This window comes from Tachysurus vachellii, chromosome 16 (genome assembly GCF_030014155.1).
Source record: "Tachysurus vachellii isolate PV-2020 chromosome 16, HZAU_Pvac_v1, whole genome shotgun sequence".
NCBI classification, from domain to species: domain Eukaryota; kingdom Metazoa; phylum Chordata; class Actinopteri; order Siluriformes; family Bagridae; genus Tachysurus; species Tachysurus vachellii.
Window position 1 is genome coordinate 11135369 of NC_083475.1, and position 25964 is coordinate 11161332.

The 25964-nt window shown below is 40.1% G+C and overlaps 1 protein-coding gene across 3 annotated transcripts in view; it reads left to right on the top strand.

Annotated features, from left to right (window-relative positions):
- The window catches only part of tbc1d22a (TBC1 domain family, member 22a), a 148788-nt gene that overhangs the window by 613 nt on the left and 122211 nt on the right, over positions 1-25964 (top strand). For all 3 annotated transcript variants that reach the window (XM_060889673.1, XM_060889675.1, XM_060889674.1), the window contains exons 2-4: positions 1753-1809; positions 6355-6767; positions 9219-9398. In XM_060889673.1, coding sequence (XP_060745656.1) covers positions 1753-1809; positions 6355-6767; positions 9219-9398 — 650 coding nt within the window. The remainder of the gene's footprint in view (positions 1-1752; positions 1810-6354; positions 6768-9218; positions 9399-25964) is intronic.

The window sequence follows — 25964 nt, forward strand, 5'->3', positions numbered from 1 at the left end:
TGTGAAGTTGAGTGTGTATGTTTTGTTTACTTGTAATGGGCTATGCTACGTTTATCACTGCAGACGTCACACAGTGTTTCTTTTACTTCATTTGGATCGATAGAGGTTTGAGAGAGACGTCTTTCAGCTGTTTTGCTTTTCACTTGGCTACTAATTTAAAACAGTGACTCTTACAGTGTTGTTAACACTTCAGAAGAAAGTAGTTGCATAAAAAAAGTTGCCTTAGACGCCTTTTGGACTCTCAAACTATATTAAATGAAAGGAATATCTGAAGATAAACAATGTTTTCTTAGAAGAGAAAACTGTAGAAACCAGATTGCGTTGGGCTTTAGTGGTTAACATCTCCAGAGATGGGGGTTTGATTCCTGCCTCTGGTTCCGGTGTGTGTGGAGTTTGCATCCATGGGGTAATCCGGTTTCCTCCCTCTCACCGAAGACATACGCTGATTAGCATCTCTAAATTGTGTATGAGATTGTTGCTTGTGATGGGTTGTCATCCGGTCCAGGTTGTCCCCCACTTTGTGCCCTGATTCTCATGGTATAGACTCAAGGCTTCCTGTGACTTTGTAAGATAAGCAGTGTAAAAGATGGAGGAATCACCAGATTTAAATAATTTATCTTAAAATATTATTATTCCAGGGCACGGTGGCTTAGTGGTTAGCACGTTCGCCTCACACCTCCAGGGTCGGGTTCGATTCCCGCCTCCACCTTGTGTGTGTGGAGTTTGCATGTTCTCCCCGTGCCTCGGGGGTTTCCTCCGGGTACTCCGGTTTCCTCCCCCGGTCCAAAGACATGCATGGTAGGTTGATTGGCATCTCTGGAAAAATTGTCCCTAGTGTGTGATTGCGTGAGTGAATGAGTGTGTGTGTGCCCTGTGATGGGTTGGCACTCCGTCCAGGGTGTATCCTGCCTTGATGCCCAATGATGCCTGAGATAGGCACAGGCTCCCCGTGACCCGAGGTAGATCGGATAAGCGGTAGAAAATGAATGAATGAATGAATTATTATTCCACGTAAACAGTGTGCAGAATATCAGACTTGTATGGGTGCTTTAGTTGGCAGCTGTGAAGATGAGCACTAGAGAAAATGTTACAAAGTTACATAATTTGTTATTTATGAATTACTCACGCAAAATACACTAAATGTGGCAGAGGGCAGGGAGTGCGGGCCGAGGGCAGGGGGTGCGGGCCGAGGGCAGGGGGTGCTGTAGAGGATTGTAATGAGGAGCAGGATGGTGTAATGTGGCTTTATGAGGAGGGTCATGGAAAAGTTGATTATTTCCTAATTACAGCATCACTTTGTGCATTATTTATTTCGAGACCACAATTATTCGGCTCTGATTGCATGTTTTAAAAAAAGAAAGATTGACAAACAGCACATCAGGATTTTTAGCCATTTATACACTGTGGAAAAACTTGCAGCTTATGTGTTTATCATGTATTTATGTGGTGTACTCTGTCATTAACATGTATAACAATGTGATGTATACAAGAGACTTTACAGACTACAAGAGCCGTTGAATTCATTTTTTCACATTTTTAAACAAGAAAAAGACTTATACCTGGATTAAGCCTTAGGTTTTAATAATGAACGTGAGGTAGGCTGGTAATTAAAGAAACAAACAGGGATTTGAGGGAGGGTTGGGTTTTGTTGTGAGAATTTAATGCCCTTGAAAACGGGTCAATGGTGGGAAAAAAGTTTCAAACACTTGATGTAAACTAATCTAAGCTATATTGATCTTTTCCTGTTTGCAGTATACAACACGTTTATGGAGCCCAGCATCCTCCATTTGATCCTCTCCTACATGCTAAGTAAGTGCTTACTGTTATTATATTGCATTATTCTACGCTTTACAGACCACACCAGTGCAGTGGGAGCTGCACTAACCTATTCTTATTCTGTTAGTCATACATTCTTCTTACGGAAAGCTTTACTATAATGTCACAGAGACATTCTGAACTTTCTGGAGCTTCAGGCCTCGACCATATTATATTATCACACTCGGTCTGATCCGTCTAATATTCATTTGTAAAAGTAAATGAATGAAGCAAAAGATCAGATTTCTCTCACCAGGCCGTGAGTAAATTAAGTGACCCGTAGAGAGAGGAAAAAAAACACTCTGTCAAACATTTACCAGTGAGTTGTTACTATGGCAACAGTTTTGTATTGTATGGAAAAATCCGTTAATATAATCCTGTTATATATAAAGTACTGTTATAGAAGACGAAACATAAATAAACATCTCTTGACCAATGACCAGGGCTGTGGTGTGAATGAAGACTAATTACAAGGCCAGCGCTATCACTCAGGTTGATTTGTTTTACTGCTAAGAAATTATTCAGACATGACAAGTGTGTGTGTGTGTGTGTGAGAGAGAGAGAGAGAGAGAGACATTAAGCAGCATGGAGCAATAATGGCCTAGTGTAGAGTAATGATTTCCTTAAAAACCTGAAACCAACACCTGTTTACAATGTCATTTGTGGCCCCGGTTTGTTTTGACATTCGTGCAGAACCTTTTCTTTAACATATTGTACCACGCTGGAGGTGCCTCGGGCCCTGGGGGCTTCTCACACGAGCTGACAGATTCAGGTCGCTTTCCATTTAGTATGCCAAAGCTTAAGCTTCTCATTTCTCCAGATAGTCACAAACATTCATAGCTTCATTAGGCAGCTTCACAATGCACTTTTCTATTTTGAGCCAACAGGTTGTTTCACTCCTGACATGACCAGCTGAAATAATGTTATAGTGCTTGTTCAGGTAGTAATTATCTTCACTGGCTTCTACACAGACGCAGCTTGCTTTCTTATTATTTCGTGCTCCTTCATGATATCAGGTTGTGTATAACCCCGGGTCTTATCCGATTTCACTGCTTATGTAAGCAACATCCAGACAGTCACTCCAGGAGTTTCTGATTTTTTTTCATCAGTCAGAAATGAATGTGTGGAACATGAGTACAGCTATTATAGGAAATATTTGCATATGTGTCTTCACTGGAGTTTAAAAGAGGAATCATGTGCTTGCAATTTGAATAGAATAGTTTTATAATGAATCATTTTAATATAATTAAAATTTGATATAATTAAGGGCCTTGCTCAAGGGCCCAACAGTGGCAGCTTGGCAGTATCCAGAGCCTTAACTGCTTGTGCCACCATTGCCCAAAATTTGTTAGATTTGACCCACAAAAATCTCTTAAATTCTGAGAGGGTCTGAAGCATAATCAAGCTTTTTTGGCCACAACAATCAGAAAATAAATCTGAGTCAAATCCTTAAGGGACTGCACAATATCCAGTGTGACAGTGGATCTGTTATTTGTGTTTAAGAGACATGAGGTCCATAAACACAGTGTTGTTAGCAAGATGGCTTGTGTTTTTCTACATCTGTGCCTATGTGCAAACACAGACGATAAGAGAAGCTGCATGAAATGAACAGCTCAATAATAATAATAATAATAATAATAATAGATTTTATGAAGGAAAATGTTTCGCTCAAGCAAATAATCAGAACTGTGTGAAAGTGGAGACAAAAAATGATGCCAAAATAAATCCTAACAGTCAAATCTAACACTTTAGATACTTTTCTTAATTTGCATTTTTTTTATTTATTTTAATTTAAATTTTAATGGGAAAGCTGCCTAATTAAAAACGCTGCGTGTTTCGACAGCACAGACGTTTTCACAGTCGGAACAGCAGATGAAACGTACAGTGATGTATCTCAGCTGTGTGGAGCTGTTTCATGCTTTCTACAAGGGACATTAGACAAGAGAATTATAAACCGTTCAAGTATAAAGAAAGCTGTAACGCACAAGGACGTCTCCACCGCAGGTTTGATGCATTGGCTTTTGACGAACACGGAGCATCCTGCTAAATCTGTAGAATCCAGCAGAGCTACAGAAGCAGAACAATGTCTCCAGAAAGTCTCCACTAGCACAATGAGGTTTTCTGTAGCCACGGGGTTTAATCACAGACTATCTATAAATCTATAAAAAAGTATAACAACAAATCTAGTGGACATGATCGCTCTGGCTGACCGATTGCTGTCTCTCTTTGTGATTTTGTAGATCAGTAGAGAATACTGAGCTGTGCGACTTGGACAAAATGTTATGCTATGCATATAGAGAATGGAGTGCAGTTATTTAACAGTTTATTATCTACTCAGCTTTGTCCTATGTCTCGACCTGACTCCACTACCTGATCGCTTTAATAGTCATGCAGATCCAGGGAACCGCTTCAGGTAATGCTCACATCCAACAGCAGAAGGTTGTTGGTGCTAGATGGGCTGGTGTAAGTGTTTCAGAAACTGCTGATCTCCTGGGATTTTCACACACAGGAGTCTCTAGAGTTTACAAAGAACGATGTAAGAAACATCGTACGAGCGGCTGGGTCTGAAAATTAAAGCGACGCTCATACATAAAGTACAGAAATGTTATCACCGCTACTCACCGTACTGTATAATCGTCAGGAGGCCTTGAAATAGTAATAACGTTTATCAGTGGGAGGCACAACTAACGTTCCAAATCAATTTTCTTGCTCCTAAATGCAACATTCTGGATGGAGATTTGGCGTATATTTATGTATGAATGTGTGTGTGTATATATATATGTATACACTTAGCAGCGTATATCGGCATCATATCATGCGAGATGAAGGAGAATCGGCATGTGTTGTGTTGCTACTGTCTTTACTCTCATTGGTCGTCCCTGTACCAGTCGTCACTCCATATTAGCACACAGTTAAACTTCATCGCTGGACACGCCCACATCTAGTCGCCAAGGCTCGCTGTCGAACGTGTGGCCGGAAGTCGCCAGCTCTTGTTGAAAATAAATGATCTCCAGTCGTTTTTCACTGCACGTCTCTGTATGTGCGAAGACAGCATGAAAGATCTTGCCGATGAGAGGCGGCAGAGAACAGCCGGACCAGCTCGAATCGAAACTAACTCAGATAATCACTCTTTACAACTGTGGTGAGCAGAAAAGCATTACAGAATGCACTAGCATTGAGCTGGGTGAGTTACAACAGCAGAAGAGCACATCAGGATCATCTCGTGTCAGTCATGAACAGGAAGCTGAGGCTATCATGGTGTCAATACACTGTGATGTAACAACTGTCTCCTTCTTTTCCTAATAAATACTAATCAGGTGCTCAGTAAGTGTGCACCAGTAATAAAGGTATTTGGATGGTGCATCACCAAAAAAAATCCAAAGTAAATATATTTTTTTAAATTAACTGTTTAATTTAAAAAAAAAACGCTGTGGAAAGTTTTTCTTTTTTCAGAATTTTTCCTGAACAAAATGACTCCTGAGCTGCGTGTGTACGATGGTCTGGGTTGTGTTTTAGACCCGTGAACATTGTGTTAATTAGCTGTGTCACTTGCGTGGGTAGAGAGGTTTGTAAGATAGAGGAACTGGATCAGTGTTTCTAGCTTTTTGACCAAATTAAACACACTGTGATTTCTCAGGCTGCTGTTGGAGTTAAATAACACTCAGAAGTGCAAATTGACATCGGCTCCAGAAATAATAAAACGTCCCTTTAATTAACATTTTCTGTAAAGTAGTAGGAAGAGTGCAGAGACACTGCAGTCCAGTCAGAGTTCTTCATGATGTTTCTCAGGTGGAAAGCAGGGCTCTTGTCAATCATCTGCCGCTTCTGAAAGGAAGGAAAATATTTATACAATTATTTATTTATTTATTTATTTATTAAATGAAATGTATTAAAGTTATTTCACTGCTATTCTACACAAGTGAGGTTAAACAGCTCAGTGTCCTGTTGTTGTAGACGTCTTTATGGAAAGGTGAGAGAGACATCCGCTACTTGCTAGTGATAATAGGCTCACAGCTTCTGTGCAAAACTGGAAGGGTGATAAATTAATTAAACTACATTTGGGGTGAAGATAAATGTGTAGAAATAGTTTTGAGATACCAGATGTTTACTACTACACTAGACACTGGTTGTTAATACTGCTTCGGCATCTCTCACTCTCACGCTCTCCCCCTCTCTGTCTGTCTGTCTGTTTCTCTCTCCCCTTCTGTCTCTCTCTCTCTCTCTCTCTCTCTCTCTCTCTCTCTCTCTCTCTCTCTCTTTCTCACACTTTCTCTCCCCCCTCTGTCTGTCTGTCTGTCTGTCTGTCTGTCTCTATCTCCCCCTCTCCCCTTCTGTCTCTCTCTCTCTCTCTCTCTCTCTCTCTCTCTCTCGTTTGCTCTCTCTCTCCCCCTCTCTCCCCATTGTCTGTCTGTCTGTCTGTCTGTCTGTCTCTCCGTCTACTCCCCCATTGTCTGTCTGTCTCTCCCTCTATCCCCCTCTGTCTCTCTCTCTCTCTCTCTATCTATCTATCTCTCACATATTGTCTGTCTCTCTCTCTAGTTTGATCAAAGCTGGAAACAAGCCGCCCGTGACGAGCACACCCGGAAAGCCGAAGAAAGCCACCACATTCCAGGAGTTCGAGAGCATCACAAGTGATGCGTGGGATGTGGGGGACGACGACGATGAGCTCCTCGCCATGGCTGCCCAGAACCTCAACATCGAGGTGGTGATGGAGACGGCCAACAAGGTGATCGAGAACCACAGCAAGCAGCAGGAGCGACGACAGCAGCAGCTTGACGAACCTCCAGGGCCAGAAGAGAAATATGACGAGGAGGGGCACGGCAAAGATGAAGAAGAGAGGCTGGAGGAGGACGAGACAACCACAGAGCTGTCCTTTAGCTCGGAGCGTTTCCACCACAGCGACAGCCGGCTGGTGAAGTCCCACAGTGAAGCACCTATCGGATCGCCTAAGGGTTTGTACATTTTCACCTCCCTTTATGTCTTTACTTCCTTATATACGTCTGTTTCCCTGCACATACAGTCACACCCAAAAGGTTTAATGGTCAAAGATAATATCTTCAAATTGTATTTGCTTATGAACAAACCCATCTTTGTTTACTTTAAAGCTTGAGTCTTTTTTGGAACGTTTCTATGAATATATTGCCCCTTGTAGGCTAGCTATAAACAGAAATGCTTATGAACAACTACAAATTCCTAAAGCCCAGAGTGTCTACTTTCATATGTCACCATGATCTAAGCACCACGGTGAAGAAATTCCAGGCAGAAATTCAAATTTTTTTGTTACTTGGTAAATTAAAGCAGTCATTTAAATGGGACAGGCTGCGAGTTGGCTTTATAAACAGAAACCACAGACCACAACTAGCGTGTGTGTGTGTATGTGTGTGTGTATGTGAGACAGCAGATAGAACAACAGGTCTGTTATACGTGCACTCAGACGCCTGCTGTTCTGACTCTGTGGATAGAGACACTGTACAGACATGGCAGAGGAGATGAGGACACGCTGTGATCTCTCTCTCTCTCTGCTACAGAACGTCTATAGCTTTGTTCAGGATCCTGGACTTCTCATCTTCCACTTCTTTCTTGCCCAGGATTGCGTGACAATGTTTTCATGCAAAGTCAACAGTGATGCACGCTATTTGTATTCCAGTGCTCATCATGCAGATTTAATGTTAATGCAGAAGCCCGAGGCTTCGAACCGAACATCAGCTTCTGCTCAAGGTGCCATTCCATGTACCACTAAAAGCATCATGGCTTTTTGATAGCCCTGACTGATGCACATTACACTCATCTAAAAATCCTTTCACACGTACTCGTTCAAGTTTAAACGATTTGCCGTTCAAGCCACACCGAGCCCTGCAGAATTACTAACTGATCATTTACACATGATTCTTTGATATCATTTTTACAGCTGGAGCTGCATGTTCAAGTGTGATCTCAGAGTGTGTGTGTGTGTGTGTGTGTGTGTGTGTGTGTGTGTGTGTGTGTGGGTTAGTGACTTCACAGTGATCTCATATTGTATAGCACACAATTTGTAACAGGAAAGCAGAATTAATAATGTAAATATTGTCATTATTGCAAATGTATGTTTAGATCTGCCCTGTTGGTGGCGCTAGAGTGCTTAAACCATGAACACTAAAATTGCTGTCTAGGAAGCTGAAACTCTCATTTACCACTATACCAAATTTAATTAAAAGGTTTACAAAGTATATTAGTATTAATAATGAATGTTAATAACATACAGTTACAATAGGTTGCTTATGCATTTATGTCTGTACCTTTTAAGAGTCACAAAGAACTGGATCCAAATTCTTTGTGTGTGTCAACACACTTGGCCAATAAACCTGATTCTGATACTGATTTTTGGTTCTTGGCCTGAAAACATCTTAGGAGTTTCTTGTAACCCTTCTTTTGTGTTCCAGTCTGCTGCTGGAATGGAAATCGATATCTCGGACATTTTCATTCAGTAGAAACAAATGAATTATTTTATCGTCACAAGTCTGAGGGATAATGAATCAGGGGAATGTTGGCTTTCAGCGTGTGGGATGTTTTTACTTCTGATGGGATAATCTTCCACAGAACTGTAGTGGATGAATACCGTCATATTTTAGATGCTTATGAACAAACGCTTGAGACGTCTCAGAGAGCTCTGATATCACTGAGTACTTTGAAGATATAAACATTTGTTTGACAAAAAAAATCAAACCTTTTCGGTTCATAGGGTCTTTTCGATGAATTTTCTATTCCCGCTAGTCGGCTACGTATAAACAGAAATATTTTGTAGAAAAACAACAGATTCCTAAAGCCCTGAGTGTTTGTTTTCTGAGTGCGAGCCAGTCAGCACCACTGTGGCGTGTCACATGAAAGACATTTATTTCTCAACATGAACAAATTCTTTTTTTTTTTTTTTTTTTTTTTTTTTTGTCCTCTGGTTGCATTAAAAAAAAGAGTTGCATACACAGATACATCACGGATCTGCTTATTGTTGTTTCCAGAACTGTACATAACATAAGATTTAAATGAAGCTTTAACAAAGGAATGAATGCACATGAATGGGCCTGTTTTTTTTTTTTTTAAATATAAATGATGTCATAGTGTTGAGTAATAATATCCATGGCACTGGTGGTATTCTGTGTAGTCTCTTGTAGCCAAGGTCTCTTCGACTATGTAAGGCTTTTTAATGTTGGTCATATTCTCATTAAAGAGCCAACTAAATGACTAAGACTTCTCTCTGTGCCCTTGGAATGGTTAGAGAATGTAGTAATATTTGGTCTTATCTAGTGATCATTCAGTTCTGCTTCTGAGCTGTTTATATTCTGTGAGTTTTTTGTCACCTCTAAACAGAGGTGAGACTTGTTTAATGCAGTGTTGTTAACACGCTTGTTATGTTGTTGTGTTGTTTTCAGAGATGAGTGGCGATCGCGCAGCGCTATACAGACAGCAGTCGCTTCCTCACAGACCCGTCATCCCCTTGGTGGCCCGCATGGCTGATCAGAACACATCAGGAACTCCTGCCATGACGGAGAGAGAGGCTTTTAGACTAGACAAGTTCAGACAACTTCTGGCTGGACCTAACACAGACCTCGGTAAGCAGCTCACATTGTCACCTAGATGCTTATTTTTGACTGGATGCTCCACATCTTGAAGCGGCTGTTATATGGTGGCGTTATGTACGAGTATGTTCCGTCCAAATGTGAACGCTTTTAAATCAGACAACTGAAGGTAATGATGGATTGCTTTGTTTATCACTGGTGCTCAGGAAAAGCAGATTTGTGTTCAGGGTTATTTGTAGTTACCCAATGGAGAAATACGTTCAGTAAGAACAGAATGAATGATTGTGATTGGATAGAACATTAGTGCTTTTACAAGCTAGTGGACTAGCTAATGAGTGTGTAATTTGTTCACCACTGTCTGTTAACACGTTCAATTATTTTTGACAGATAGTCTTAGTAAGTGCCTTTGTTAATATGTTAACTAATTAATTACAGATTCTGTTCCAAACAGTAAAAGACATTTTCTTTTTACCTTAAAGTTTTTTACATAAATGTTGTCTAGCTTCATAAAACCCCCGTGCTCCAAAAAAATACTATAAAGGGTAAAGAAACAAGTCTGATTGTAACTATAAGGTAGCTTTTAATGGATCTATTAAACACTGTATAAATTAATATGGAACTATTGATTTCCTCACCAGCAGTCATTCTTGTTTAAGGAAGAAAGAAACTAAAAATGCCACAATTATGTCACATAAGTCTTTAAACAACCCTTAAGAATGTTCTAAATAAGAACATTAACCTGAGTCGATTCTTTAAGGTACACACACATTTTATGGAATGAAACATGGTGGTGGCGCCAAACTTAAAAATGAATTATTATTATTCCAGACTTTACACATAAATGGTGATGTGTATAAATGGTGCATGTATTTATTTATTTATTTATTTTTATAAATGAATAAGTTCTAGTGGGTGGAATAAACTCTAGATTTGAATATAACATTTATTGTTTTATTTCTTTGTAATTCTTTAAGAATATTTAAAGTGTGATTGCACAACTTTCATTTTTTTTTTTTAATGTTTGTGAATCTTGTTCCCATTTCCTTAATAAGCTGCTGTGTTTTGGGGTAAAGGAAGCATTGTGGGTTAGACAGGTGGCTGCCTGCTGATGGAAATCCTTATGTGAATAAACTAGTTTCCTTTACATTTGTTTCTTATTAGTACGTTGACATAATCACTATTTGTAACCAGATTTGTTACTTCTCTCCAGCATTAGATTTTATCTTTTCATCCTGAGATGGTATAGATGGATATCCAGCTTTTAATCCTATAGTACAAAACAGTGCCATGTTATAGGTTACTTACTTCCTGAAAGCTACTGGTAATGTACACTTCTGGTATTTCTTACTGTTCTATATAATTTTGGAGGAAGCACAGGATCTGTTGGAACACACTACATTGTTACACAGAAAATGTTTGTGCGTTTTTCGATTTTTCTTTTGATTTCTGGAAATCCTGGACCTGGCACACAAGATATTCTCTACATATTGCTTCAGAATGCCATGGCCTGGTGCAATGGTCCAGTAAAATCGAATCTTCATTTCATGCTGTGCTGCAGCGCACATTTCAAATAAAACATCTTTTTTTTTTTTTTATTGTAACAAATCAAATAACCTAGCACGCTGAACTGATGAGCCGGGATGAGATGAGTGTGAATAGATTCGGGCATGAATTCATGAACCGCTTTTCACTTAAGAAGCTGGTGCTGTGGGCTGATGATCTGTTCCACTGTAAAAACTCAGCTGGGTGTCCTTGGAAAATAAGCCACTATTGCTCGTCATTTTATTCGGAAGCATGGAAGTAACATTGCAGACAGTTCAGCCTACTTGTACATTATACACGTAGGATACTTTTTTTGTAACTTTTTTAGCCACAAACTTCAGAAGCCATATTGCTCCATCTATCCATCCATCCATCCGTCCATCCATCCATCTATTCAAACCCCTTATACCCTTTCAACTATCTGTTCTGCATTTACTCATCCATCCATCCATCCATCCATCCATCCATCCGTCCATCCGTCCATCCATCTATTCAAACCCCTTATACCCATTCAACTATCTGTTCTGCATTTACTCATCCATCCATCCATCCATCCGTCCATCCATCTATTCAAACCCCTTATACCCATTCAACTATCTGTTCTGCATTTACTCATCCATCCATCCATCCATCCATCCATCCGTCCATCCATCTATTCAAACCCCTTATACCCATTCAACTATCTGTTCTGCATTTACTCATCCATCCATCCATCCATCCGTCCATCCGTCCATCCATCTATTCAAACCCCTTATACCCATTCAACTATCTGTTCTGCATTTACTCATCCATTCATCCATCCATCCATCCATCCATCCGTCCATCCATCTATTCAAACCCCTTATACCCATTCAACTATCTGTTCTGCATTTACTCATCCATCCATCCATCCATCCATCCACCCACCCACCCACCCATTCCATCTCTCCCTTTTTCCCTTAACAGAGGCTTTTTATCCTGGTCAGGGTCACTGTGGCTCCACAACCTGAGCAGATGTGTGATTTGGAAATATTTGCTCATTGTGATGCCAGTTCCTCATATCGCACCTTGTACACCTGCGATCATGCACTGCAGCTATTCACTATTAGCATGACTTTCAGTGTTGAGCCAGTCCATTTCCCTTCACTCAATAGTAGATATTAGCCTAGAGGATTTAGATGTCTCCGGTTTCTGTGTTAAGTGTTAGATGACATGTCAGGTTTTGCTTAGCTGATTTTCTTCTTTTTAATCAAAAACCTCTCCATCTTTGCTGCGCATTAACAACACTCATGTCTCCATGTGAGTCACAGCACAAAGACAATTCCATGCGAAAGTGTTCATAATAAAAAACAGAAAACTATAGGGGCTGCTGTTTTGCCCTATTTAAAATATCGCAGTACGCTAACAGTTACTATAACTTATTTCTCCCTCATACATGCATAATATACTGTGCATGAAAAGTAAACCTCAGTGCCCAGTCCCTACACATGGACTAAAAATAAACTAAAAACAGGAGCGTGTTGAACCTTTAGACAACGTGTACATACAGACTCCTGTCGCTCCGTATAGACGATCACATAATTATACAAGCTTTATCCTACATCAAAACACTGACACTTCATTAAAGTTTCAGTGACACAAGCTTTGTTGGGCTGGTCTCCTGTGGTAACTGTCAGTTTGGCAAATATAAAAGCTTATGAGCAGATTGATAGGAAATGGAAATGCAGTTTAAGGTGTTAAGGCAAAGCTGAAAAGCTAGCAACAATGCTGAAAGGCTAGCCTTTCTCATTTCTTTACCGTTTATTCATCCGCTGAAACATTGCATTAGATTCACTTATTCTTCTGCGTATTCCAGACAGTGGAGTTTTAAACACTTATGTTTATTCAGGATCTGGTGTTTTTTCCTACTCCCTATAGGCAGGCAGAAGCTTTCGTGCAGCAGTAATCAATGAGGTGGATGAAATCCCCATGCCTATGAATGGAAGATTAGGTCTGTGCCTTTGCATAAACTCTACTGAGTTGATCGCCATTTTCACTCACTGTTTATTCTCTGTGCTTGAGGCTGAACGAGTTAGCTTTCAGTCCTGATCACCTCAGTGCTCACAGGTCAACATAACAGAAGCATGTCTGCTCACCAAGATGGATTGGTTATCATTGTTTATATATTTGCAACACCCTTGTATCCCTCCAGGATGTGTTGCTTCGTTAACAGTTCAGTTTCTTCACGATTGACGCAATCTCTCGTTTTTGGCCTCCATACCACCCTAATTCTGTTTTTGCCTTCTCCCCTGAAAGAAATACGAACTTAATTCCAGTTTACATGATTACAGCAAGGTACACTGGTTGTGGGAGAGCAGTGACGGAGATAAATCAGCCAGTTGTCCTTTCAGAGAGGTCGCTGTTCTCGTCCCCGGTCACTGAAACCGAGGCTGCAAGCGAGCAGCACACTGATCACATTCTTCCTCCTACACCGTCCCCTCTGTCCCTCACATACACACCATTATTTCTCAGGCACTCAATAGGGGGAGACATTGCCCTCTGCTGTGGAGCTGTGGGAAGAAAAATCAGGGAAAAAGCAGAAACGCTTCAGAATCTCACGTATATTTATACAGCCGCTCGCTTCGTCAGTGCTTTACCTTATTAGACTTGATTGTGATGCTAAATATTATTTAAATATTCTCATTTTCAGCCATTGTGATAAACAATAGGGTTAATACTTTTTGCTGTCAGTGAAAAATTGGAATACAAATTGTTTAATATTTTGATGAGATAATTGGAATTGCATGATTACATCTTTAAATGCAAAACAAACGCACATTAACCGGCCTTGTACGATTTTTAGTCATATAATGGAGATTTATTAGACATGATTTACCTCCACGTTCTGGCCACATGACTCCTGTGGTGCTTTAACTTTTAAATCTTTCTCTTGGCTAAATCTCCTCAGTTTATAGTGAGATGTGTGAAGTGCATTATTAGGTATTATACCCTGTGTAGGTGGTATACAGTGGCTAGTCAGTTTGAAGCATAACTGTGTTTTGAATACAATATTCTTGTGAAACCTGTAAAAATGAGCCGAACAGAAGCATTTGCTAGGTCTGTAATCAAATTGTGATGTTCTTTTTGTGCTTGAAAACACACACAGAAATTTTCAATGCAAATACTTTCATTCATTCAAATTTGAATTTAACTGCAAGCACTACAACAATTGTAATGCATTCACGAATCGTTTTTGCAGACATATTTTGAAACTTTTCCAACATTTCTACTTTGTGTCATTGACCTGTTTTTGTTGTACGATCGCATATATTTATTTTTTGTCAGCCTCTTCCCACTTGCCCTTTCAGATCCGTCCCTAGCCCGCATGGAGAAAAGCTGTTTGTCATACACAGCCCTGTTCGCAGAACAGACGCCGTGCTGATTTTCTGTGGAAAGACTCGCATTTCCGATGAGTTTGACCTGTTCTAGCAGCAGGCAGGTCTCTTTTTTTTATGCTCTCCCTATGTTCTTTTTTTAATGAGTGTGTCACGGAGTGGTGGCGGATTATTTTTTTTGCCCGCATTTAAAGCCGGATGCAGTCGGAAGGTCAGCTTTCAGCCTTTTTTTTTTTTTACTTTCTGGAAGTGAGATATAGAATCACATGAAGCAATTACACCACCACCATGCCTGTCGTTGCCATAGTAATGCGCGGCCCTCTGCTGAGGGTTTTGATCTCCTCTCGTCTTCTGCGGCTAACCGGCATTTTCTCACTTTCGTACCTTCCTGTGGTGTGTCTGTGCTCGTACACGTGTTTAGTGTGTACCGCTGAAAATCCTGTTACACAGCAATTTACTGTATTATAGGATTAACATGCCTGCAGTTTCACTCTTAATAGACAGCATCGTAAATGACAGATGATTAAATTTGATGCTGCTCTTGTGCGATCGGTAAGGCAGAGGTTCCTGTGTTTATATGGAATTAAATACGCAAATGCTGTTTTCCATCGAGAAGAATCGAATAAGCAAATAAACTTCCCCGTGCCCCTGTATTTTCCTTCCTGCTAGTGTTTTCTTTCCGTCTCCTGAATTAAAACTTCTAAGTTGATTGTTGTTTACTGAGGAATGAATACACTGCTGCTGTCTCTGCTACTAAACCGTATAGCGAAGCATCGCATGAGCCCCGAGTGCACACTGTGATAAGGCCGCTGCCTTTTTGTCACTGGAACTTGACCACTTTGGATCTTAATGGGATTGCATATGTATGAGCTGTAGTGCAGTGGATTACTCTGTATGCACACAGTGTGTGTAGCGAGCCGACCGAGAGCGTGGAGATGGACTGGAGGGGAGTGTGTGAGCCAAAACATGCTGTATTCCACATGACCTTGATGGGACTGTTTGGAAAAAGAGCAGTGTTCGCTGGCCCCCCTATGTTTGGCTGGTGCTGAATGCCAGTTTAAGGATTAACGGCTCAGAGGTAGATGGAGAGGCAGTGTGTTGTATATGCCAAAGTCAGCCTCAGGACCGCAGTATCAGTACATTTTAGTGTCAGAACCGCCCATTTGTTTGGTATACAAATATATAAAGGAATACATCAGAGTTTTGTAACTTATGTTATCGATCTTGTACGTGTAGCTCTTTTAGGATACAGTAGGCAGAAAGTGAACAGTCAGTTGGAATGTGTTGGAAGCAGGAACATGGGCAAGTAGAAAGATCTGAGCGACTTTGTCGAGGGCCACATAGTGATGGCTAGACGACTGAGTCAGTGCTTCTCTAAAACAACCCACGATCCAAGGAAGGGCAACCGATGAACCGGCAACAGGGTCCAGGGTGCTCAAGGGTCATTGATGTGTGTGGGGAACAAATTGCTGAGAAAGTTCATGCTGGCTATAATAGAAAGGTGTCAGAACACACAGTGAATCTCATCTTGCTGCGTATAGGGCCATGATGACTACTGTCCACCTCTGAAAGCACCTGCAATCTGAACATGAGCATCAGAACTGGACAATGGAGCAAAGGTTTTACGTGGTGTGGGCTGATGAATCACGTTGTCTTTTACTTCATGTGCATCACTAACCTGGGGAAGAGATAGCACCAGGATGCACTATGGGAAGAAGGCGAACCGGTGGAGGCAGTGTGATGTTCTGCTGGGAAACCTTGGCTCCTAGCACTCATGTAGATGCTACTTTGACACGTACCACCTTCTTAAACACTCCACCTCTTCATGGCATCGATATTTCCTACTGGCAGTGGTCTCTTTCACAAGTGTCATGCCATCTGCCATACTGCAGAAATGTTCAGGAATGGATTTGAGGAACATGACAAAGGTGTTGATGTGACCTTCAAATTGCCAAAATCCCAGTCCGCTCGAGTATCTGTAGGATGTGTTAGACAAACAAGTCTGATTCATGGAGACCTGACCTCATACGTCTGTCCGTCCGTCTGTCCGTCCATCCATCCATCCATCCATCCATCAATCATCAACTCTGTTTATGTTGTACTTTTAAGAGTTTGGCTTTTAAGAAAAAAAAGCCAAGGTACAGGAAGATATTATCACTTTCAGCTGATTGATTGCAATCTCATAATCCTGTTTAAACACTGATATCCTTCCCCTTACATCTTTAATATGAATCTTCATGTCTTTGGCAATCTCCTGTGTGTGAAATATTCATTATGAACTGTAATCACGGGCTGGTAGTTGAGAAACTTCTTATTAAATGTCTTAAGGTGTGGGCGTACGAGTGTATGAGATTAGTTTAATGCCAGACAGATTTGGTTCCTTATATCCTCGGACTAACCGCCCAAAAGCGTATAAGCTTCTCATGAAGCAGCTCAGGAGCTCAGCTAGAATTTCATCACAATGCTCTCATTCTGCATTGGTCACAGATTTCATTCGACATCTACTCCCTGCTGGGCCTGAACTGCAGGAAAACTTTCCTCACTGTTAAGGGAGTGTTTTTTTTTTCTCTTCCTTTTCTTTAAATGTAATATTTTCTTATGTGGTTATACACAATGGTGTCACTGTGTGTTGAGTGTTGTGCCTGGATAATGACGCAAGCGGTGTGAAAAAGTAGGCAAATTTATAATGCAATCAATTAAAGGCAGCAGTGCGGTTATGCTGAAAGCGTGGTGGAAGTGACAGGGTCTTACTGTATGCTCCCCAGCCACCTGGACTATATTTCATCCTCCTGAGCAGCATCAGCTAATACAGCAAAGTATCTTTTTACAAGACTCCCATTAGTTTACGAGTGTGCCGTGCGCCACTTTGTCCTTTATTTGACTTAACTGCACTTCTGTTTCACATGGTTTTAGAGCCTAACTTTTACTGGCTTCACAGCCGTGTTGGACAGATACACACAACTGGAAATGAACAGCATCTCATTGTCACATGGACTATTAATTATGAGCAGCAGCTGCAACATCTATAGAGCTGTATAATGAGTTCTCAGAAGTTGCTGAAATCTTATATGCATGAAGAAAGGCCTTTGCTTAGAGGCTGAAAAATTGTTGAAATTTTGAAGCAGCATCATTTTAACAAGCAGCTTTATTAGCTAGCTGTTACATCAGCATTAACGCAGTCTAGGAGCAACTCTGTGTCAGTACAATGTACAGTAGGGTTCTTACTGTGTCACAGCTCATCATGCTGTGGGTCTGGACACTTAATCTGGTCTTTTTTTTTTTTTTGGAGCAGTGACCAGTTTTTCCTCATAGTCTGTCTTTCATCGTAATGACAGTGTTACATACTGACAGTGTAAGAGATATAGATGTCTTCCACAATATCTCTTATACTGTCAATATAGTGTCATATATCTTATATTTACATTTACAACATTTAGCAGACGCCCTTAACCCGAGCAACTTACTTATTTTTATACTACTGAACAATTAAGGGTTAAGGACCTTGCTCAGGGGCCCAGCAGTGGCAGCTTGGTGGACCTGGGATTGAACTCATGACCTTCTGATTGGTAGTCCAACACCTTAACCACTAGGCTACCACATCCCTATATATGATGTACCACATTATATCATTTCATATAGCTTCTTTCTTTCTTTCTTGCTCTTGTTCTTTCTTTCTTTCTTTCTTTCTTTCTTGCTCTTGTTCTTTCTTTCTTTCTTTCTTTCTTTCTTTCTTTCTTTCTTTCTTTCTTTCTTTCTTGCTCTTGTTCTTTCTTTCTTTCTTTCTTTCTTTCTTTCTTTCTTTCTTGCTCTTGTTCTTTCTTTCTTTCTTTCTTTCTTTCTTTCTTTCTTTCTTTCTTTCTTTCTTTCTTGCTCTTGTTCTTTCTTTCTTTCTTTCTTTCTTTCTTTCTTTCTTTCTTTCTTTCTTGCTCTTGTTCTTTCTTTCTTGCTCTTGTTCTTTCTTGCTCTTGTTCTTTCTTTCTTTCTTTCTTTCTTTCTTTCTTTCTTTCTTTCTTTCTTTCTTTCTTTCTTTCTTTATTTCTTGCTCTTGTTCTTTCTTTCTTTCTTTCTTTCTTTCTTTCTTTCTTTCTTTCTTTCTTTCTTTCTTTCTTTCATTCTTTCTTGTTCTTTCTTTCATTCTTTCTTGTTCTTTCTTTCTTTCTTTCTTTCTTTCTTTCTTTCTTTCTTTCTTTCTTTCTTTCTTTCTTTCTTGTTCTTTCTTTCTTTCTTTCTTTCCTTCCTAATTTCCTTCCTTCCTTCCTTCCTTCAAAGGACTAAAGGTAGGAAGGTTTCTCCCCCGATGTATTACACATGCTATATAACAAACATGATGTTAAAATCCCCAGCATGTTTCAGCTCCCACTTTATGGCATTAAAGGCCAGGGATGTTTGTTGAAGGTTAAGGCGATGTACAGTGTTGTCCCTCTAACGCAGGAGGAGTATCAGTGGAGGGAACGAGTTCCTTCTTCACTTCACTGCAGTCAGTCTGTAGTTTTCTTTGCACTCGGCTTGCTGCTGCATCACCGTGCCTCTGAGTGACAGCCCTCTGCACTCCTGATAAATGACAGATGTCTTTCAGTCCTTTCTCTCTTTCCTTTACTCCTCCTTCTGGTGCTGCCTATTCCTCTTGATGCTGACTTCACAATATTTCTCCTCTTGAATTTTTATCCAGTCTTTTTTTTTTGGCCTGGGTGTCATGCCGAGCTGGAAGGATTTTGGAGGCGGTCTCACACTCGATCCGAGCATCACGCTTCACATAAGCTGTTGTAAGTCTTGCAGTCTTTAGAGAGGTTCATTGAATACTGAGGACCACTTTACAGCAGGCACATAATGGAGACACTAAGACACCGAGGTGAATTACAGTCTCACTGATGTGCCTCATCAGGAGGAAGCTTTTTTTTCCTACAGGCGTCTTTGAAGAACGGCTTTGTAAAGCACTGTGTGCTGTTGATCTGTATACAGCAAAAACAAGAAAATAGCACAACATGATGTGTGTGGAGACAACTTTTGTTCCAAATGTTGGAAATGATTCAGTACAGTGGCTTTTAATGATGTTTATTAGTATCTAAACATAATGCAGTATATAAAAAAATATGACAACATATATTCAGGCTTCAGGAACAAATGTATGTCAGTTTATAATTTTTAAATTAAATGCCTTTATTAATGTATTTATTGTTTTAATATTTGAATTGTACTACTAGTATTTTATATATATATATATGTTAAACTATAGCTCTGTTTTAGATGAAGTCTGGAGAATAATACCACAATTTCCAGATGCTGGATACACTTTCATTTCATTCCACAAAAAACAAAACAAACCAACAAAAAATGATGGAACAAATTACCTGCTGCTGTTTTTAACCAGCGCTGCAGTCCTCTGATCATTTCTCTGCTGTCTGGATTGACACCTCTTTGATTTTGTGGACAGATGCTTTTGTCAGACTTATTTTTATTATTATTTTTTTTAAATATTTAGTCAGAACCTGAGACAAAACAGCGTTATTCAGTTTGTGTGTCTGGATTTCAGATCGTGTTCAGCTGGCTGTGTTAGCGGGGTGTATTACTCGGTGCAGTCAGCAGATATACTACATGAATGATTAGGACCCTTGTTCTGGGATTCAGTCTAACTGTGTATTTATTAGGTTCTGTTTATTTTATACAATATAGTTTGAAGGTTTAAAGTTTATGACTTTTGAGCCCAGATAGAGAGAAATCTTTTTTTCTTATTATTAGTATTAGTGGATGTTGTAGTATAATAAAAAAATTATAATATTTATTTTATATAATAAATAAAAGAAAACTACTACTACAAATTATTGTTATTATTGGTGGTGGACCAGTGACAGGATCCGGTGCCCTTACTGCCATAGCCTGGGTTCGAGCCCTGAGCAGGGAACCTACCATTCCTGATAATATGGGAGGGATGTGCAAGGAAGAGTATCCTGTGTAAAACCTGCTCTAAACTCAAATATACAAGGATAAGATGATCCACTGTGGCAACCCTGAGCACAGGGCAGCTGACAGACAACAACAATATTAATAACAATAATAATGATAATAATAATAATAATAGTTGTACTACTACTACTAGTTCTACTACTACTAATTTTCTTATTATTGATAATCACACTGTTAGTAGTTAATGGCTAAAATATATTCTGCTTCCTCTTCTTATTCAGATGCATTAAGAGAAATGATATAGTCAGGCATTTTAAATGCAGCTTTAATACGCACCAGTGACACCTACGCCATGGACCTTTTCAGGATGAGATGCCTTCAGCATCTTTTCAAGACGTGTCTCCTAATGAAAGTCCTCTGTTTTTGACGGACAACCTCACGGCTGTCTCGTGCAATAATTTAAGCTGTGAAAAACATAAATCAGACCGAACGGGATCATGCAGCGCATAATCAGAGCCTATTATTTGCCTTTAGACATCGTTTTACATTCGCATCAGAGTTCATCAGTTACGAATGCGTGCTTGGATACTTGCCGAGTGGGGAAAAAAGCACCTGTCGCACTGCTGTAGAGTGAAAAAAAAACACAGACGGCATGTTGAAGGCTTGTTGCTGGCACGTGCTTCGTCCTGCTGCTGCTTCCCAGCAGTGTGTAGTGTTTGTAGCTACCAGACAGATGTGCTTGCTCCAGACCCAGATGCTTTCTGGTCGCGCCCGTCGCAGCCAGGCGGGCGAGGCCACGTTCGAGGTCGCCGTCTCCCGGAGGAGACACCGACACAGCAAGAGGGAGAGTGAACGTGTGAGTTTGCGTCCAAACCTGCTCACCCCCGCCCCATCCACCTCCCCTCACCCACTGCGAGATTAATGTCGCGTAGAGGAAATATAACAGATAGTTTAATTAAGCGCCAGGGCAGAAGATTCATTGGCTAATTTCTGTGTCTGACAGCGCCAATGAGGGCTCAAAGGTGCGAGGCGAGGAGACGCACCCTTGAGTGGCTCTGTGTTTAATGAATTGAGTGCTTTTCCTATAAAGTTCTGCTACTCATTAAAGGCAGCCTTCACCGTGTCACTTCCTCACCGCCGTCCTCTCTCTGTTTACCTGCTTGATGAAATCACGTCGATGTCTCCACGCTCCTTCAGATTTCACTATACCGCCCCCATGGTACTGTCCTGCATGTTGTAAGTGGAACCTTGTCAAGCTATACATTCCCTGGCCACTTTAATAGGAACATTTATGCAGTTATCCAGTATATCAGTAAGTCATGTCGCCACAGAGCACTGCATTAAATCCGGCCCAATGCTTCAGTTAACGGTCATGTTAAATAGCAGAATGGGGGATAATGTTATCTTATTGACTTGGTATGGTAGACCATGATCTGGGATTTATACACTAAAAAATGTGTGTTTCTATAAAATACACACATGGCTCATACATGTCTGCTTGTTATAAGCGGAGTGTTCCGGTGGTCCTCCACATATATGAGCAGGTAAGTAAAAAAGGAAAGTAAATGCCCCTGCTGTAAAGACAGTGGCAGTTTGGAGTAGTTATTTAAGAAGAAATGCTCGAGAGCTAAATCCATATTACTGTCTAATAAGAAATAATAAAGGGAAGAATTCAGGACATTTCCAATTTCTAAACCCACACATTTCTTCCCATAGTGTTTTCCACAACAGTTTTTTCAACACATACATTTTGATTCACTAAAGAACAAATCACTGAATTTGGAACTTGGAGAATTCATTAATACTCGTGTACTTGTATTTGCCACGTACACGGTTCTATAATAACAGTATACAGATTGCAGTTAAATGAAAACCCGGCCTGCTCCTCCGGAGACCGTGCATTTAAATAAACTACCTAAAAACAGAATGAATAAAAATAGATGTTAGATGTAGTAATATGATGTGCGGTTATCTTTCACAGAGTAACGGTGCATAACGTGTAAAAAGCGACGAACGTGTCGATGTGTTACAGTATGTAGTAACAGTAAAAGTGAAGTCACAGAGACTTTATAGACCCTGTAGGCATCTTGATGGTGGACATGTCCATGTTAAGGACTCTAATAGCCTGAGGGAAGAAGCTGCTCCTGAGCGTCTCAGCTCTCAGACTGCGGAAGCTTTCACCTGATTAATGTAACATTAATGCATGAATTAAACTGAGACTAATGTTAATATTTGTTGTGTCTGTCAGCTTACTATATTTTTTCACCTGTAGTAGTCAGAGCAGGCTGATGCGATGGAGTCTACATCAGGTCTTAGCGAATCTCACTGTCGTCCTGGCTTAAAGAACAGATCCGTTTTAATAAACCGCTGCTTTTGATGATTCATCGACAACGGCTGTTTGAAAGGCAATTCAGCTTCCTTTTAGTGAGCGAGCGCAGAGGTTGTGTGAAGAGATAAGGCCTGGAACTCGACGACACTTTGAATAGCTCGTAATGACAAAAATGAATTACGCTTTCAGAGCGCTCGACGCGACCATCATTCTCCATGTTGAAGAAAAGGTGTAACGGTTCACTGAATTAGGATCGGTACACAGCACCATTCATGGATCTGCGTGTTTCATAACACTATGTTTGTGTTCAACACAGCTTTTTTTGTTGTCTCAGATACACCGTCGCAATGACTCGGATAAACAACTTGTTTTTGAATTATAAAGAAACAAGTTTCATGATCACAAAACTGTGACACAATTTTCCACTTAAACAGGCGAGACAGAGTTGTGTACATCTTTGTCCCTTTATGTGTATAGGATTTAAAGCGTAGGATTCATGTTTCTGGAAGTACTACTAACTGCGTATACCACAGCGCTGTTAAACGCTTGAATCTAATTGGTCAGATGATGTTTCTGTTTTCTCAAGCTGCAGCTCTGACAGTAGAGTCAGCAGTTTAATACATATAAACCGTCACTTCTTAAAACATTAGGATTCTACAGTAGGGACTCATTCAGTGGAATCCACAGAAACAGCTTTCTGTGAAACAGCCACAGAAACACACAAAAAGTGTAATTATATTGTAATAAAGTAAAGGTTACAGTTAGGATCTTTATTCTTTATCAGTAATACTTCATCAGGAATACTTTATCGGGAATACTTTATCGGGAATACTTTATCTGGAATTTTTTGTCAGGAATACATTATGATCAATACCAACCATAATTTTTTTTTTTTTAGGAATACTTTATGATGATCACCAACCAGGAATTATTTATCAGGTATACTAATCAGGAATTCTTTATCATGAATACTTTATAATGAATACTTTATCATGAATACTTTATCATGAATACTTTATCATGAATACTTTTTTTAAATAATATTTTATGAGAAATACTAACAGGAATACATTTTCAAGAATACGTTATGATGAATACCAACCTGGAATACTAACCAGGAATACTTTTTTTAAATAATATTTTATGAGGAATACTAACCAGGAATACATTTTCAGGAACACTTTATGATGAATACTAACCTGGAATACTTTTTTGTAAATAATATTTTATTAGGAATACTAACCAGGAATACTTTTTTTAAATAATATTTTATTAGGAATACTAACCAGGAATACTTTTTTAGGAATACTTTATCATGAATACTTTATGATTAACACCAACTAGGAAATATTTATCAGGAATACTAACCAGGAATACTTTTTTGTAAAGAATATTTTATGAGGAATACTAACCAGGAATACATTGTCAGGAATACTTTATTGGGAACACTAACCAGGAATACTTTATCGGGAATACTAACCAGGAATACTTTTTTGTTTTGTTATTTAACTCTGCGCTTGTGTAGAATCTGATATATGGCTAACCTTCAGGAAGGACTGTTGCATTTATGGTCATTTTGTAGATAAATATTCACAGAATTATTGAAACCTTTCCACCCCATGAGATTGTATATTCTGGAGCTAATTAGGGAGCTGAATTTCTGTACCATTTCTCATCAGCATACTGCAGTCAGGATATGTTCATTTGTAAACCAGAGAGCTGTTTCTCCTCGTGTCGTCGTTTAAGCCTAAATGACTTCTCTTGCTCTTGAGCACGAACGAGACGACGCTACACAGAGCGTAATTCTCAGCCAGAACGCACCGTTAATATTTTTTGAGCTTGACGAAGCTCACAGTGTAAATTGAAACTAGAAATGAATGAATAAATGAAATAGACCCTCGCTTTCTCACATATAAATAAATTGATAAAAATCAGCTGTGTGGCTCCTCATAAACAGAGAGGTGTTTTTTTTTTTGGACTGTCATCTTGTTAGCATTATCTAGCTTGTGTTGTAGCGTGTGGCTGCGTTCCTGCTGTTTGAAACACAGTTGGAATGTGTGCAGGCTTTGTTGATTAACTAATTTATGGGAATAATTTGTTTGAAAGCTTTGTTTGATTGAAGCTTAAATGTAAAATTGCGTTTGATTTTTCTGTTGAATTCATTTAAGCGCAGTGTCACTTTTTAATGAGGCTTTGAGGACGTCTTCACATTTAGATTCCCAGCTCTCAGGATTCAAAGCGTCGCAGCTTTGAGCTCTGCTTTGTGCGATTATAAACACGTTCAGAAAGCGTGTATAACTTGCCGTATACTCTGTGTTCATGACGGCACACGGTGGAGTGACTGCTGATTGATTCTTTTTTCTGACAGGAAGAAGGAGACAAATGAACTTTGATGTCGGTGATGGACACAAGCAACATGAGAAGGTTTTGTCAACTTTCATGTGCAGTAGTTTAGAATGCAGACAAATTCTGGCTTCAGTAAATCGCACGACACACGTGCAGTTCTATGGGGCGTTAATGAAGGCTTGTTAAAGTTTGAGATTTTTTTTTTCACTATTACAGTCATTTTATTTGCGCTTTGATTTTCAGATAGAGGGAAAAATATGAAGGGGCTTTCACACTGGCAGTCGTCTGAATTAGGGCTGGGCGGTATGACGGTATGTTCCGTTTCCGCGGAATAAAATGTCTACCGTTACAGGTTTTTCTATTCCGTGCATACCGTGAAATTTAAATTAGTGGGTGTGGTTAACCTCGTGTAGCACGACTGAATCTGAGAACGGTTGAGAAGCGGCACATAAGCGTAGATAAGAAGAAAAACGAGAAGAAAGACATGCATGCTGATAAAGAAATCCCACAAACCAATCCCGAGCAGGAGGAGGAACTTGTTGTGAAACCACGACATTAGTGGTATGGACGTGGTTCGGGTTTACAAAGTCTGACAAAGAGCAGACAAATGTGATTTGCAAACATTTGTGTCACACGAATGTAACCGTGGGGGGCACGGTGGCTTAGTGGTTAGCACGTTCGCCTCACACTTCCAGGGCCGGGGTTTGATTCCCGCCTCCACCGTGTGTGTGTGGAGTTTGCATGTTCTCCCCGTGCCTCGGGGGTTTCCTCCGGGTACTCCGGTTTCCTCCCCCGGTCCAAAGACATGCATGGTAGGTTGATTGGCATCTGGAAAATTGTCCCTAGTGTGTGATTGTGTGAGTGAATGAGAGTGTGTGTGTGTGTGTGCCCTGAGATGGGTTGGCACTCCATCCAGGGTGTATCCTGCCTTGATGCCCGATGACGCCTGAGATAGGCACAGGCTCCCCGTGACCCGAGGTAGTTCGGATAAGCGGTAGAAAATGAATGAATGAATGTAACCGTTAGCCATGCTAGCACGAGTAACTTGTTTTATCATCTGAAAATGAAGTCTGTTCTCTTTAAACTCTAAAAATGAGGCCTATTTATTGTTATGGTGAGGTTGATCTA